The sequence below is a fragment of the Macaca nemestrina genome, chromosome 19, assembly GCF_043159975.1.
Source record: "Macaca nemestrina isolate mMacNem1 chromosome 19, mMacNem.hap1, whole genome shotgun sequence".
NCBI classification, from domain to species: domain Eukaryota; kingdom Metazoa; phylum Chordata; class Mammalia; order Primates; family Cercopithecidae; genus Macaca; species Macaca nemestrina.
In genome coordinates this window covers 488371-503892 of record NC_092143.1, presented here as the reverse complement: position 1 = coordinate 503892, position 15522 = coordinate 488371, and the positions used below count along the sequence as shown (strand labels likewise).

At 43.6% G+C, this 15522-nt stretch overlaps 1 protein-coding gene across 5 annotated transcripts in view; it reads left to right on the top strand.

Annotated features, from left to right (window-relative positions):
• The window catches only part of LOC105489259 (ADNP homeobox 2), a 61152-nt gene extending 49438 nt beyond the window's left edge, over nucleotides 1-11714 (top strand). For all 5 annotated transcript variants that reach the window (XM_011753970.2, XM_011753969.2, XM_011753971.2 and 2 more), the window contains 2 exons: nucleotides 5229-5318; nucleotides 7789-11714. In XM_011753970.2, the coding sequence (XP_011752272.2) occupies nucleotides 5229-5318; nucleotides 7789-10968 (3270 nt within the window). In that variant the 3' untranslated portion in view covers nucleotides 10969-11714. The remainder of the gene's footprint in view (nucleotides 1-5228; nucleotides 5319-7788) is intronic.
• Nucleotides 11715-15522: the final 3808 nt, after the last annotated feature.

The following is a 15522-nucleotide window of genomic DNA, read 5'->3' as shown; positions in this document are numbered from 1 at the left end:
AGAGTGGGTCTGGACGGCCTGGGACTGTGGAGACAGACCTCGCTGTGAGGGCTTGACTCACGTCACTGTATTAAGGGGTCATTCCCCTCTCCCAGTGGACTCTCTGGCATTTTGACAGTTGTTTTACCTTCTTCTTTCAGTGGTTCCCACTAGTGAACCAGTGGAAAAGTCCCACTGGTTTTCTCACACATGAGAGCATCAGTGCTCAGAAAAAGTCTTCAGGAGACCCTGTGCAAATTTATCACAAGGTCAATATGGTGGGATAGTGGCTTATTTCTTTTGTCTATTTTGAAATAGTGAATTCTTGCTTTCTATTGGGTGATAATGATTTCATAATTACTGTGGGGCTCTTCTTAATTCCAAGCCTTCTTTATTCATTTCTGCTGCTCTAGCAGCATCTTTTAATTGTGTGCTTAGCTTCTTGTGTGCTGGTTTTTAAGATGTACTTAAAGTTCCTTTGTGTTTCCTAGTGTTTATGCTTATTTCTCTTTGTTTCAAATGTTTTTGCTCTTTGTTGGAATCAGAATAAAGGACCCACGTGTTGTATACTTCATCTTTTAAGATAGTTCTGAAAATAACCTAATTTTCAGTAGAAATCTTTGTAATAACTTGGCCAGGTGTGGTGACTCATACCTGTAACCCCAGCACTTTGGGAGGCTGAGGTGGGTGGATCACGAAGTCAGGAGATCAAGACTAGCCTGGCCAACATGGTGAAACCCCGTCTCTACTAAAAATACAAAAAGCAGCCGGGCATGGCGGCATGTGCCTGTAGTCCTAGCTAGTTGGGAGGCTCAGGCAGGAGAATTGCTTGAACACGGGAGGTGGAGGCTGCAGTGAGCCGAGATTGTGCCACTGCACTGCAGCCTGGGCAACAGAGCAACACTCTGTCTCAAAATAAATAAATAAATAAAAAGAAATCTTTTTATAACTTGTCTTTTTCTTGTTAGTTCTGAATTGACTTGATAAGCCACATACTATCTATCGTAGAGTTAAAGGTAATTGTATTAACTATTTTTCTGTAGTTTTTTTATATTGAAAGTAATCATTGTTATAAAAATAATACTATATGAATGTTTGAAAATGCAGGTAACCGTTTTTAATTAGAAAATGAAATTTAAAATGCCACATTTCTGTCATTCAGAAGTTGCCACCATTAACATCGTATTGTTTAGCTGTTTATTTCTGTATGTTATCGTTCTTCCCATGAGATTGTATTGATTAGCTATTTTATCACTTGCTTTTTTCACTCTCTTCTGTCTTGTCATGTATTACATGTTCACCTTATTTAATACACAGTCCATACTCAGATTTCTTCAGTTTTACCCAGAACTTTTTTTTTTTTGTTTGTTTTTGTTTTGAGGTGGAGTTTCACTCTTATCACCCAGGCTGGAGTGCAGTGGTGCAATCTCGGCTCACTGCAACCTCTGTCTCCTGGGTTCAAGCAGTTCTCCTGCCTCAGCCTCCCGCGTAGCTGGGATTAGGAGCACCCACCACCACGCCCAGCTAGTTTTTGTATTTTTAGGAGAGACGGGGTTTCACCATGTGGCCAGGCTGGTCTCGAACTCCTTACCTCGGATGATCCGCCTGCCTCAGCCTCCCAAAGTGCTGGGATTACAGGCGTGAGCCACCGCACGCGACCCCCAGAACATTTTTTACACTCGGTTTATGTAAGCCAGAAACCGTGTGGACCCTGTTACATCTAGTGGTTGGGTTCGCAGTGCTTTCCCTTGGCCAGACCAGCCTCTTGTCCTGCAGAGATACCCCTCCTTCCAGATCTGTCTGGTACTTTCTTGTAGTGTTGTTTCAGCTTAGTCCCCTGTCCCCTGAGCTGCTTTTAAATGAGAACTTCTACTGAAAGGCCCGGTTGATTCAAGTTAAGCATTTTGGGCTAGAATATATATATGATGTTCTGTGCTGCTTGTGTCACTTCAGGGACCCCAGTCATATTTTGTTGCTTCACTACAGTAGGTGGCAGTCTGGTCTTTGTGTGTATTACATTCTTTCTGTGGCCTGGAATGGAATGCATTTAACACCTGTTGATAATCCTGGTCCTAGATGGTGGTTTTACTGGGGGACTTGCTGTGAGTGAGGTCTTTCTGATTCTGTCACTTGTGGATTGTTAGCAGACTTTCTTCTGTAAACTCTTGTTACTCAGCAGTTGGGACTGTTTGGTTTCTCTGGGAAAGGCAGGATAGTTTTATCCTTTTCAAAGTGAGTAGTTAGTTAACCTTTCCAAATGGTGATTCGTGAAATGCCTTTTTTTCTTTCTTGAGCACTTCTGTGGCTCTCCTGTGACTTCGTGTGTTTGGGTCTCTCCAGCCGTTTGTCTTTCTGATGCTCAAATGTTACAGCATCCAGGTGCTCCTGGTGCTCTTGTCATGACCCCTCCCCTAAAGGGCCTGTGAGGGTGGGTCCCTTCTTTGAGCATTTGTGTCATTTGTTTTTGAGCATTTGTACTTGTACTTTTCTGTAGGTTCTGAAGTTGGCGTCGTGAGCTAATTCTGAATGCACTATTACCTCACAGGACTGTCCACACCATGCGATTATGGACTTGATACCTCTTTATGCTCACTTCTTAATACAGTTTGCACTTTTAAACAAGTGAGCTGTGCTGCACAGGTGAAGTGCTTTGTATGACTACACTTTCTACACGCTTTGGGAAGTAGCTGAGAGCAAAACGGGAGTAGATTTTTACTTCTTTCAACTCAAGAAAAGTAATCTTGGGCCACATGGACTTTAAAATTTTAGATAGAAATGGAAAATGTTTTTCTTGTACGCCTTCTCACTTAGTGTCTGATTTTCACTTTTTAAAACATTGTTATTTAAAACCTTCTGCTGCCCTGCATCTGGATTCTGCCCCAGGCCTTGTTGTTGTTCTCTCTCTCCTGTCCCCTCCCTGTCATGTTAGCCACCCCAGCCCCCTGCCCACGTCACGCTCAGGTCAGGCAGACACAGTTGGAACTCTCTGCTTTATACTCCTTTACCACTTCACGGTTATTATTCATAGCACCTATCACCCATGAAAGCAGTATTTTCTTGTGAAGAAAAATTTTACAAAATATCGGCGTTTCTCAATTGTGAAACTGTGAGGTTGGGATCCCATTTGTCTTATTCATGGTTGGATCCCCAGAGTCCAAAAGGAAATATTTGAGGGTTGAATTAGTGATGACTACAAAAGGATGAGGTAGATTCCTGTTCTGTGGAGCTTGTAATTATTTTGTCTTAGGCCATTTTACCTGAATGCAAGGTGGAGGCCTTCCTTCTACCTTTCCTCCCTTCCCTACCTGCTGCCGGCAGGCTTTGGAAGTCAGCCGTTGAACCCCTGCTCTGAGGATGCTGCTCCTGTGGGAGGTCTCGGCTCATGCATTTCTGGCCTCTGGACCCCTTTCTAGGACCTGCGTGCTCCTCTTCTCTCCGTGTTCACCTGCCCCTGAGAGTCTCCAGTATGCACTGTGTTTCTCACACTGCTGCCTCTTTCAGCTGATGGTGAGGTTTTTCCTGACACCGTTGTCTACACTATAGGTCTTTTGCATAGTTTTCTCTCTCTAGCAAGTGTAACTTTTTGAGTGAAAAATGATTGATTCCATCTGAGGAAAAAACCCTCTACACGTTCTAGATCTTTAACTGCTTTGAAAAATATTTAAAGAGTAAGATAAAAATGTTTTTCTTTCATTCCCTAAGACAAATGGATTGAACAATAGCAGTAAGGTATAGTTTAAAAAGAGTGTGTTCAAGATGAAGATTCTTTTTTTAATTTAAGTTCTAGGATACATGTGCACAGCGTGCAGGTTTGTTACATGTGTATACACGTGCCAATGCTAGGCAGCCATAAAAAGGGATGAGTCATGTCCTTTGTAGGGACATAGAGGAAGCTGGAAACCATCATTCTGAGCAAACTATTGCAAGGACAGAAAACCAAACACCACATGTTCTCCCTCATAGGAGGGAATGGAACAATGAGAACTCTTGGACACGGAGCGGGGAACATCACACTCTGGGGCCTGTCGTGGGGTGGGGGGAATGGGAGAGGGATAGCATTAGGAGAAATACCTAATGTAAATGATGAGTTATAAATCATGCTACTATAAAGACACATGCACACGTGTGTTTATTGCGGCACTATTCACAGTAGCAAAGACTTGGAACCAACCCAGATGAAGATTCTTTTACTTTGAAGTACTTTTTTGTTTCTTTATATGTACTCATGAAGCTACATGGGTTTTAGAATCCTTACGTTTAGGCTTTGCATACGTATAAAGGATGTAGATAGTTACTTGTTGGGAGGTCTCCTCTGTTTATTTCTTATGAATCTGTAATTTTGACTTTGATTATTTCAACCTTTTCCTCAGTTCTCATACTTAAAGGGTACTCCATCAAAACTTGCTGAGAGCTTTATAGTCTGTCTATATCCAGGGGTTCTGCATCTGTTGATTAAACCAGCTGTGGGTTGAAAATATTTGGGGGAGAAAATGGATGGTTGCATCTGTACTGAACATGTACAGACTTGTTTTCTTGTCATTGTTCTCTAAACAAGGTGAGTAGGAAGATGTGCATAGGTTACATATGTGCAAGTAACTGCATGATTTAACATAAGAGGCTTGAGCAGTCTTGGATTTGGTGCCTCCAGGTGGTCGTGGAACCAGTCCCCATACCGAGGGGTGACTGCACTTTCATTTCTCTCTTCCCCTGTGGATTTCTAAGGTACCGAGTAATCTCATCAGGTTCGTTCTTTCCTTTCCTTTCCTTTTCCTTTTCCCTTTTCCTTTTCCTTTTCCTTTTCTTCCTTTTCTTTCTCTTTCTCTCTGCCCTCTTCCCTCCCCCTCCCCCTTTCTCTCTCTCTCTTTCTCTCTCTCTCTTTTTTCTTTTCTTTTTCAAGAGTGCCCTGCTCTGTCTCCCAGGCTTGAGTGCGGTTCACTGCAACCTCCACTTCCCGGGTTCAATCAATTCTCCTGCCTCAGCCTCCCGAGTAGCTTGGAGTACAGACCTGTGTCACCATGCCCAGCTAATTTTTGTATTTTTCAGTAGAGATGGAGTTTTGCCATGTTGGCCAGGCTGGTCTCGACCTCCTGGCCTCAAGTGATCCACCCTCCTCAGCCTCCCAAAGTGCTGGGATGACAAGCGTGAGCCACCGTGCCTGGCCTTATAATCTCATCAGGTTGTAATTAAATATTTCTTTATCTTCCGAATTTACATATTGTTCTTTCTCTTTTTTTCTCCCTTTTTAAAAGGACCTTAAAGGCTTTGATCCGGGAGAGAAATACTTTCATAACACATCGTGGGGAGATGTTTCTCTCTGGGAACCTTCTGGAAAGAAAGTGGTATGTATTTTTTGTATTTGTTTTTCATGTTTCCTCAAAAGTGAGGAATGAATGTAAATGTGGTCTAAAGAACATCACATGTATTGGGGTTGCTGGTGAGTGAATGGGGAGGAGGGATAATGCAACCTTTCAGAGAAGTGGCAAGAAACCAAGTATAGTGTGTGGTGAGGCAGGGTGACTGATGCTCTGAGAGTTTTCTGTGTGCAGAGTTGATACAGTGATGCAGTGAAACTATTGTTTGTCCTTGATTATAAGATGTCATTGCTGTAAGAAGGACGTTTGATTTAATAATTGTTCTGAGTAAAACAAAATGCCACTGCATTAAGTGCATACCGTGAATGTACATCTTGGTTTCAGAAACTGAAATAAAAATGTAGACCTCTGAATCAAGGAACATTTTAAGTAATTAGAAACCTCAAACTTTTAAGCAAATTCAGGCTAAAACATGAGCCATACTGCTGAATTCTCATCAAAGTGTTTTCTGGGACACTTTTTCTGCCACCAGTTGTTAGCACCTTCTTCGGTATCAAACTCAGCTCATCCCAGACTTGACTTGGCTGTACCCTCTCACCAGCTTTTGTTGTCAAAGTCATGCTGGCCTTGGGAATTTGGGCTTTAACATATTTCAGTAATTTAGTCGTTGTCAGAATTTTTTTTATTTTTATTATTTTTCTGGGGGACAGGGTGTCACTGTTGCCTGGGCTGGAGTCCAGTGACGTAATCTTAGCTCACTGCAGCCTTGACCTCATTGGTTCAAAGTGTCCTTCCACTTCAACCTCCTGAGTAGCTGAGACCACAGGTGCATGCCACCATGCCCGGCTAATTTATTTTTATTTTTATTTTTTGTAGAGGTGGGGTCTCACTGTGTTGCTCAGGCTGTGCTTTGTCAGAAGTTTCTGTAAAGATAAGTTTTGTTAGCCCACTTTCTTTGAGTGCCGTTTTTCAGTCTGTGACCCGACACTCTCCTGTCTACCATGAGATGCAAGATTCCTTGAAACCACTGTGATTTAGTTGTCCTTCACCTGAGCACAGCTTGTGGCTACTACAGGATGCCTCATTTAGCAGATCTTGACTTCATGAATCTTAAGCCTCATTGATTTTTCTCATCTGAATTCTTAAAATATCTTATAATGTAACTCCAGTTACTCAGGAGGCTGAGGCAGGAGAATTGCTTGAACCGGGGAGGTATAGGTTGCAGTGAGCTGAGATGACGCCACTGTGCTCCAGCCTGAGTGACAGAGTGAGACTCTGTCCAAAAAAAAAAAAAAAAAACCTGAAGAATGGAAGTGTGTGTGTGTGAGTGATAATGAGCACACAGATTTAGGAAAGGATGAGAATTAACCCTTGATCACTGTGATAGTGCCACAGTGAGCTCGGGGGCTTTAAATGAAGCTAGGTCTTGGCTTCCTTGTTTGTGGAACTGGGGAGCGGGTGTTTTGTGGTTCATCAGCTCTGGGTTCTCAAAGACTCTGTCATGAGACCAGAGATTTCAGTGTGCTCTCAAGTTATTGCAAACCAGCAAGTCTTACTGGATGTTAGAACAGAGTGCACCCTGTTGTATGAATGTGTTTTTAGGCCCCGAACTTGTTAAGTTCCCCAAAACGTGCCTTAAATAGAAATTCCATATGGTCAGTGTTGCATTCTGTGGCCTTATCCTTATGTTAGGGTCATCCATAGTGTGAGTTTAGGCTTAGTTGCACTTTCTTTACTATTTATCAGATAGTTTATTGGGTACTTGCATGGGCCAGACACTGTCCATTTGACTCCTACCTTCTCTAGAAATAGGGGAAGTAGAAAGATAGTAAAACAGTTTGTAAGTTCGGTTAGTTGTGGATAAATTCCAGAGGTTTTAGAATTTGGAGCAAAAATAACATTGGAATTAAGAGAAATGGGATGAGGGGGAGAAAATACTTTCTCTTGTAAAAAATTAATGAAGCTTTTAAAATTGATGCTGTTAATAATTCAAAGTACAGGACTAAGTAATTGTATTTGTGGTTTTAGTGGATGACTTAGAACAAGGGTCAGCAAATCGTGAGTGTGAGCCAAATCCTAGATGTGTATGAATTAGCCACGACCCATGAGCTAGGAACAGTTGTTAGGCTTTTAAATGCTTAAGAAAAAAATGACAATACTATTTTGTGACATGTGAAAAGTATATGAAATTCAAGTTGGTGTTTGTAAATAAAAGTTTTATTGGAACATAAATTACACATTATTTTGGGGACTTTTGTACAACAGTGGCAGTGCTGAGTAGTTGCCACAGAGACTGTACTGTATGGGCCACAATCCTAACATAAGCATTCTCAGGCCCTTCACAGAAAAAGCTTACCAACCCCTGGGTTAGAAAACACTAAGTCAGGTTAAATGCCTAGCACATTAAGAGAAAAGGGGTCAAGTCCTCAGGGACTGTGGAAGGTTAGCATCTGACAGTTTATTCAACTTTGCTTAAGGCTTTCTTTTCTTTTAACAGAGATACCGAACAAAGCCATACTGTTGTGGCCTCTGTAAATACTCTACAAAGGTGCTTACTTCATTCAAAAATCATTTACATCGTTACCATGAAGATGAAATTGACCAAGAGCTGGTGATCCCTTGCCCAAACTGTGTATTTGCATCTCAGCCCAAAGTTGTGGGAAGGCACTTCAGAATGTTCCATGCGCCTGTCCGGAAAGTTCAGAACTACACAGTGAATATTTTAGGTGAAACTAAATCATCTAGGAGTGATGTGATAAGTTTCACATGTCTAAAATGTAACTTTTCAAACACTTTGTACTACAGCATGAAGAAGCATGTGCTGGTAGCCCATTTTCACTACTTAATTAACTCCTACTTTGGCCTGCGAACTGAGGAAATGGATGAACAACCGAAAACTAACGATACTCTTTCTATAGAGAAGATCCCACCACCTGACAAATATTTCTGTAAAAAGTGCAACGCCAATGCCAGCAGCCAGGATGCGTTAATGTATCACATTTTGACATCAGACATACACAGAGATTTGGAGAATAAGCTTAGATCTGTGATTTCAGAACATATTAAGAGGACTGGACTCTTGAAGCAAACGCACATTGCTCCAAAACCAGCGGCACATTTGGCTGCACCAGCAAACGGCAGTGCTCCAAGCGCTCCAGCGCCGCCTCCTTGCTTCCATCTTGCTTTGCCACAGAACAGTCCGAGCCCAGCCGTAGGACAACCAGTGACTGTGGCCCAGGGTGCCCCTGGAAGCCTCACTCATTCCCCGCCTGCTGCTGGCCAATCCCACATGACTCTGGTCTCCAGCCCTCTGCCCGTGGGCCAGAACAGCCTCACCCTGCAGCCCCCAGCACCTCAGCCCGTCTTTCTTTCTCATGGGGTCCCACTTCATCAGTCTGTGAATCCTCCTGTGTTGCCCTTGAGTCAGCCGGTCGGACCTGTCAATAAGTCTGTTGGAACTAGTGTCCTCCCCATAAATCAGACTGTCCGCCCTGGGGTTTTACCCCTCACCCAGCCTGTGGGACCCATAAACAGACCTGTTGGGCCTGGGGTTCTTCCTGTGAGTCCCTCTGTCACCGCCGGGGTCCTGCAGGCTGTCTCGCCAGGGGTGCTTTCTGTGAGTCGGGCAGTCCCGTCTGGAGTCCTTCCTGCAGGCCAGATGACTCCTGCAGGGGTTATCCCTGGGCAAACAGCCACCTCTGGGGTTCTTCCTACTGGCCAGATGGTCCAGTCAGGGGTTCTCCCCGTGGGCCAGACAGCTCCGTCACGGGTTCTTCCCCCTGGCCAGACAGCCCCACTGAGGGTTCTCCCTGCAGGCCAGGTGGTCCCATCTGGGCTGCTTTCTCCCAGCCAGACAGTCTCCTCCTCGGCTGTTGTGCCTGTAAACCAGGGTGTGAATTCTGGGGTTCTGCAGCTTAGTCAGCCTGTTGTGTCGGGAGTTCTTCCTGTGGGCCAGCCAGTGAGGCCTGGGGTCCTGCAACTCAACCAGACTGTGGGCACCAACATTCTGCCTGTGAACCAGCCAGTGAGACCTGGTGCTTCGCAGAACACCACCTTCCTAACATCAGGCTCTATTCTCAGACAGCTCATCCCTACAGGGAAACAAGTGAATGGGATTCCGACCTACACGCTGGCCCCCGTGTCTGTCACTCTGCCGGTTCCCCCCGGAGGCCTTGCGACTGTCGCTCCACCCCAGATGCCCATCCAGCTCCTACCGTCAGGTGCAGCTGCACCGATGGCCGGCTCCATGCCCGGCATGCCGTCTCCTCCAGTGCTGGTGAATGCTGCTCAGAGTGTGTTTGTTCAGGCCGCCGCCCCTGCAGCAGACACAAGCCAGGTGCTCAGACAGGCCAAGCAGTGGAAGACCTGCCCCGTCTGCAATGAGCTCTTTCCGTCCAACGTCTACCAGGTGCACATGGAGGTAGCACATAAGCACAGCGAGTCCAAGTCTGGCGAGAAACTTGAGCCTGAAAAACTGGCAGCGTGCGCACCATTTCTAAAGTGGATGAGGGAGAAAACGGTGCGATGTCTGTCTTGTAAATGCTTGGTCTCTGAGGAGGAGCTTATACACCACTTGCTGATGCATGGCTTGGGGTGCTTGTTCTGTCCATGCACCTTCCATGATATCAAAGGTCTTTCAGAGCACAGCAGGAACAGGCACCTGGGGAAGAAGAAGTTGCCTATGGATTATAGCAACAGAGGTTTTCAATTAGATGTCGATGCCAATGGCAACCTGCTCTTTCCCCACCTTGATTTCATTACCATATTGCCAAAGGAGAAGCTTGGGGAGCGGGAAGTCTACTTGGCAATCCTGGCTGGGATACACTCCAAGTCACTGGTGCCTGTGTACGTGAAGGTGAGGCCTCAGGCTGAGGGCACCCCTGGGAGCACTGGCAAGCGAGTGTCCACCTGCCCCTTTTGCTTTGGCCCCTTTGTGACAACGGAGGCCTACGAGCTGCATTTGAAGGAGAGGCACCACATCATGCCCACAGTCCACACGGTCCTGAAGTCTCCCGCCTTCAAGTGCATCCACTGCTGTGGGGTCTACACTGGAAACATGACCTTGGCTGCCATCGCTGTCCATTTGGTGCGCTGCAGGAGTGCTCCTAAGGACAGCAGCTCAGACCTACAAGTCCAGCCGGATTTTATTCAGAACAGTGAACTGCTTTTAGTCAACGGTGAAGTGATACATGATTCCAGTTTTTCTGTTAAGAGAAAGCTGCCTGATGGCCACTTAGGGGCCGAAGACCAGCGGCGTAGGGAGGAGCAGCCTCCCATCCTGAATGCCGATGCAGCCCCAGGTCCGGAAAAGGTTACAAGTGTTGTGCCTTTTAAAAGACAAAGGAATGAAAGCAGAACAGAGGGACCTATTGTCAAGGATGAGGCTCTTCAGATTTTAGCATTAGATCCTAAAAAATACGAAGGCCGCTCTTACGAAGAAAAGAAGCAGTTTCTTAAAGATTATTTCCATAAGAAACCATATCCTAGTAAAAAGGAAATAGAATTGTTATCCTCACTCTTTTGGGTGTGGAAAATTGATGTGGCTTCATTTTTTGGAAAAAGAAGGTATATTTGCATGAAAGCAATAAAAAATCACAAGCCTTCTGTACTTTTAGGCTTTGATATGTCTGAACTTAAAAATGTGAAACATAGATTGAACTTTGAATATGAACCATAAAACTTGTAAAAAAGAAAAAAAAAGTAACTCTAAAGTAGTAGATAGATTTTTTCGGTTGAAATTTCACAGTGTTTTCCTCACTGTGTTGGTGAATCCACCTCAGTGGTCGCTGTGCTGCTCTGCAGAGTTACTTCAGGTGCTGGAGAGACCCCTGTTACCAGGAAGCCAGTAGTTATTTCACATCTATTGTTTCCTGCAGTTTGATTTGTAACAATTGTTTTCAGGTTTTTTTCTCTGTCATGTAAATGAAATCTTTTGATATTTCATGCACGCCTTGTTTTCCCAGTAGTGTCAGTATCGTATGATAAGAAACTGAAATCTATAAATAATTTGCTTTTTCGTTTAAGGACATTTCAGCCTTTTTCAGAATACTTGATTTAACTGCGAGAGGAAGCATCGATTTCCTTCAGCTTTCCCTGCAGCAGCGGATGGTACAGTGAGTGTTCAGAGATGTGGGTACAAATCCCTGTGATGTATGTATAAGGCTCCTTGAGGATGCAGTGCATTAACTTACGCTGATTTATTTGTAAGATCTTAGATCTTTGCTTATAGATTATAATTTTGATCTGCATTTTTTTAGGTTTGTCCTAATGGCTTTTTTTTTTTTTTTTTTAAACCCATAACTCATAGAAAATCAAATGTTTTTATTTGTTAAAAGTAGACTGAATCTGACATCTGGTATGCTGGTATGTAGCTCATAAATCAAGAGTTATTTTACAAATAAATTTATTCTGTAGATGCAGAAATATTTTTCAGTGTAGATTTTCCCTTTCTTTTGATATGCTAAGTCATTTCTCCATTCAGAGGTAAAACAATAAATTTTTAGTGCCTTTAGAATAAACATTGAAAAAATGCACCCCAAAACTCTTCTCCTAACCTAACTACTCATAAACTAGTGAAAGGGAAGGACTGTGATACTCAGGAATAAAATTATTGCCCCTGAGTGTGGATACTAACTTAAATTTCAGCACAGGTTTTCAGGGGACACGGTGAAGTTTGCAGACTGAGATTTAAGTCTCCATGGTTGGTACAGTAAGTCTTTGACCACATTTTCTGAAGGTCATGTTTAGTGGGGAAATGGGCTTTTCTCTAGCTGGTTTCGGCTGGAAGCTGTTTCCGGGTGGATGGGATGGCATGTTGTTAAAGAATCTCCTTTGTTGTCACTGTCCTGTGGATGTTAAACCTCGTTTTTTTCCCCACATGATATTAAAAAAAACTTAAAGCACCAGAACCAGTCATGGAGACCAGCCAGTTGAGGTGGTGAGTCATATTTCTGGTGGTACACAGCAGAGGAGCCTGTTCACTCTATCTTTAGGTAGAAATATTTGGAGGATGTGACAGCCTCTAAGAGATACAATGTTACTATGTGGATTTTAAAAAATATAATACTTGCATGTAATTGCTATAATGTGCATATTTGAGGCAGTTGTGAAACTGGTTTGTGATTGTTGGTGTACTCTGTTGTAAATTCAAAGAGAGCTTGTTAAACTTTATTTTTTTTTTTACCTATTGTTTTCAGAGTGTCTATTTTGAATTAAAATTTGTTACACCACTGTAAATAGAACTGTTTAATTCTTTTAAAAGTTAAAACATTGCGAATCATAGGAATAACCTCAGTATGGGAATAGATACCACATTTATTTTCTGAAAAACCTTACTTGTCATTTGTGTGAAAATAAGAACATAATCCAAAAGGCCTAATTACTGAGGTCACAAAATAGGTGTGACTAGAGATTCCTGATGATTCTATACTGGTAGCCCGGAAAGTGCCAAAGAAGGTAACTGGGGTGTCGGTGCTGTGAAGTTTCCTTCGCTGAGGCTGTCGTTCAGGGTCAGTGTGGAGGAGGTGCTGATGAGGAGGCAGCTGCTGTCTGCCGTGGTTTAATCCTCACCTTTCTTTTGTCATGTACGTTAGGGTTTCCCAGCCTCAGCACTGCTGACATTTTGGGTCAGGTAATTCTTTGTGGTGGGTGGCTATTCTGTCACTGTAGGATGTTGAGCAGTGTCATTAGACACTAGTAGCACGCATGTCCCTACCTGCTCCCCATTGTGGCCACCAAAACTGTCATTGCCAGGTGGTCCCTGGCAGAGCAGAATCTCCTTGTCAGAATCCTGGTAAAAGAGCTCTGATTTCTTGGTGCAGTTAGCTGTGGTAGAACTGTTCATGCTGAGTCTTTAATGTTATGCTAGTTACTGGTTACTAATTTTTTAGGATTAGAGATTAAAATTTGATAGAAGCTGAGCTTCAAAAAGCATATGTGGGAGTTCTTGCAAATGTAAGAAATTTGTTTAAAAATGAAAAATAACAGATTAATAGTTGTGAACAAAGTTTAAACTTATTAAATTTAGAAGGAAGGAGTTTTTTCAATACAAAAAGTTGTGTACTTTAAAATATTTAATCTACCTATGTAGCAGCAGCTTTAAAAATACTACACACTTGAGGCCGGGCGCGGTGGCTCAAGCCTGTAATCCCAGCACTTTGGGAGGCCGAGACGGGCGGATCACAAGGTCAGGAGATCGAGACCATCCTGGCTAACATGGTGAAACCCCGTCTCTACTAAAAATACAAAAAACTAGCCGGGCGAGGTGGCGGGCGCCTGTAGTCCCAGCTACTTGGGAGGCTGAGGCAGGAGAATGGCGTAAACCCGGGAGGTGGAGCTTGCAGTGAGCTGAGATCCGGCCACTGCACTCCAGCCTGGGTGACAGAGCGAGACTCTGTCTCAAAAAAAAAAAAAAAAATACTACACACTTGAAATCTATTCAGGTAAAACACATTTAAATATAGCATACTATTTTAGCTTCTCTGAATTTTGTTGCTCTTTTCATTTTTTTTTTTTTTTTTTTTGAGACAGAGTCTCGCTTTTTTGCCCAGGCGGGAGTGCAATGGCACGATCTCGGCTCACTGCAGCCTCTGCCTCCTGGGTTCAAGCGATTCTTCCCCCTCAGCCTCCCGAGTAGCTAGGATTATAGGCGCATGCCACCACGCCCGGCTAATTTTTGTATTTTTGTAGAGACGGGGTTTCACCATGTTGGCCAGGCTGGTCATTAACTCCTGACCTCATGATATGCCTGCCTAGGCCTCCCAAGCCTCCCAAAGTGTGGGGATTATAGGCGTGAGCCACCACGCCTGGCCTAAAATTTTTTATTGTAGACAGAATCTTGCACTGGTGCCTGTGCTGGGATACAGTGGTGTGATCAGAGCTCCCTGCAGTCTCGAACTCCTGGGCTCAAGCTGTCCACTTGCCTCAGCTTCCTAAGTAGCTGAGGTGCCTACCCACCATGCCCAGATTATTTTAAACAGTTTTTGTAGTGATGGGGCTTTGCTGTGTTGCCCAGGCTGGACTTGAACTCTTGGCCTCAAGCCATGCTGCCACCTCCCAGCCTCCCAAAGTGCTGGGATTACAGGCATGAGCCACCAGCCTGGGCTTCTGTTACCCTTTTTTAGCAGCTATTTTAGTCTGATGACTGTTGTGTGCAGTTTCTTAGATTCATTAAAGAAAGCAGCAGTTAATTAAACACTAATTAAGAAAACTTAGCCCCAGAACTGTCCTAGTTTTCAAGGTCTTTTTAGAAAATAGCACACATGCACTAACTGCTTGATATTGCTAGGAAGGGGGCTGCATACCTGATGACAGTCATCCTTGCTGCCTGCTGTGCCTGTGGCATGGCCATCGGCATGTGTTCTCACATTTAGTCCCACAGAGTGGGTGGTAGTCACCCCTGTCACACCTGAGGAAATTGAGGCATGGAAGTAGATGACTTGCCTGAGGTGGAGGCCTGTGAGGGTGGACAGTGCCAGAGTGATAGCTGAGTGGCTTCTAACATGTATTATCCCATTTAAATCTCACAGTAACCCTATAGGTATTAAGTTGTCTGTATTTTACAGAGGAAGAAACGGGAGCTCAGAGGCAGAGTGTCCCAGTTTGCTAACAACTTGTGTGATTTCTCTGGACTTTAGTGCTAAAAAGGAACCTCTTAGGCAGAGGGACAAGCTCGTCCCTCCACTCAATTTCAGTTTGCCCAGGAAGACATGTTGCTTAGCAGTGGTGCAATATTATTGTTAGACCTGTATATTGCCCTTTGGGTATCAGGGTGAATAGGGCATCCTGATCCTAGACATCCTTTTTCTGGCAGTGCTGTCAACAATAACAATAATAGAGATGGTTACCAGAGCAGTTCCTATGTGCCAGGTGCCATTCTAAACATTTTGCATGTTAAATTTGATATTAAATTTGATAGTGACAATATATTAGTGACGAAGAATGATAGTCCTGAGTTAGTGAAAACAATAAAAAATGCATACAGTTTTGCTGTTTAGATTCTCTCTCTGCTGAATTTTCATGAACTAAGGAACAAAATTGCCATCTATAAAGTACTGCTGGAAATTTCTCTTATGGTTATTATGTGTCCAATTTCTTCAAGCTAATTTCTTTTCATAGGTGGTGAAAGTAAATGTTAAATGTTTCTGATTAGAAGGGTTTACTTTGTAGCACACCTGCTAAGTTAGGCTTCTGCAATTTCGACTTTCTGTTGTGCAGATACCACATCACAGCT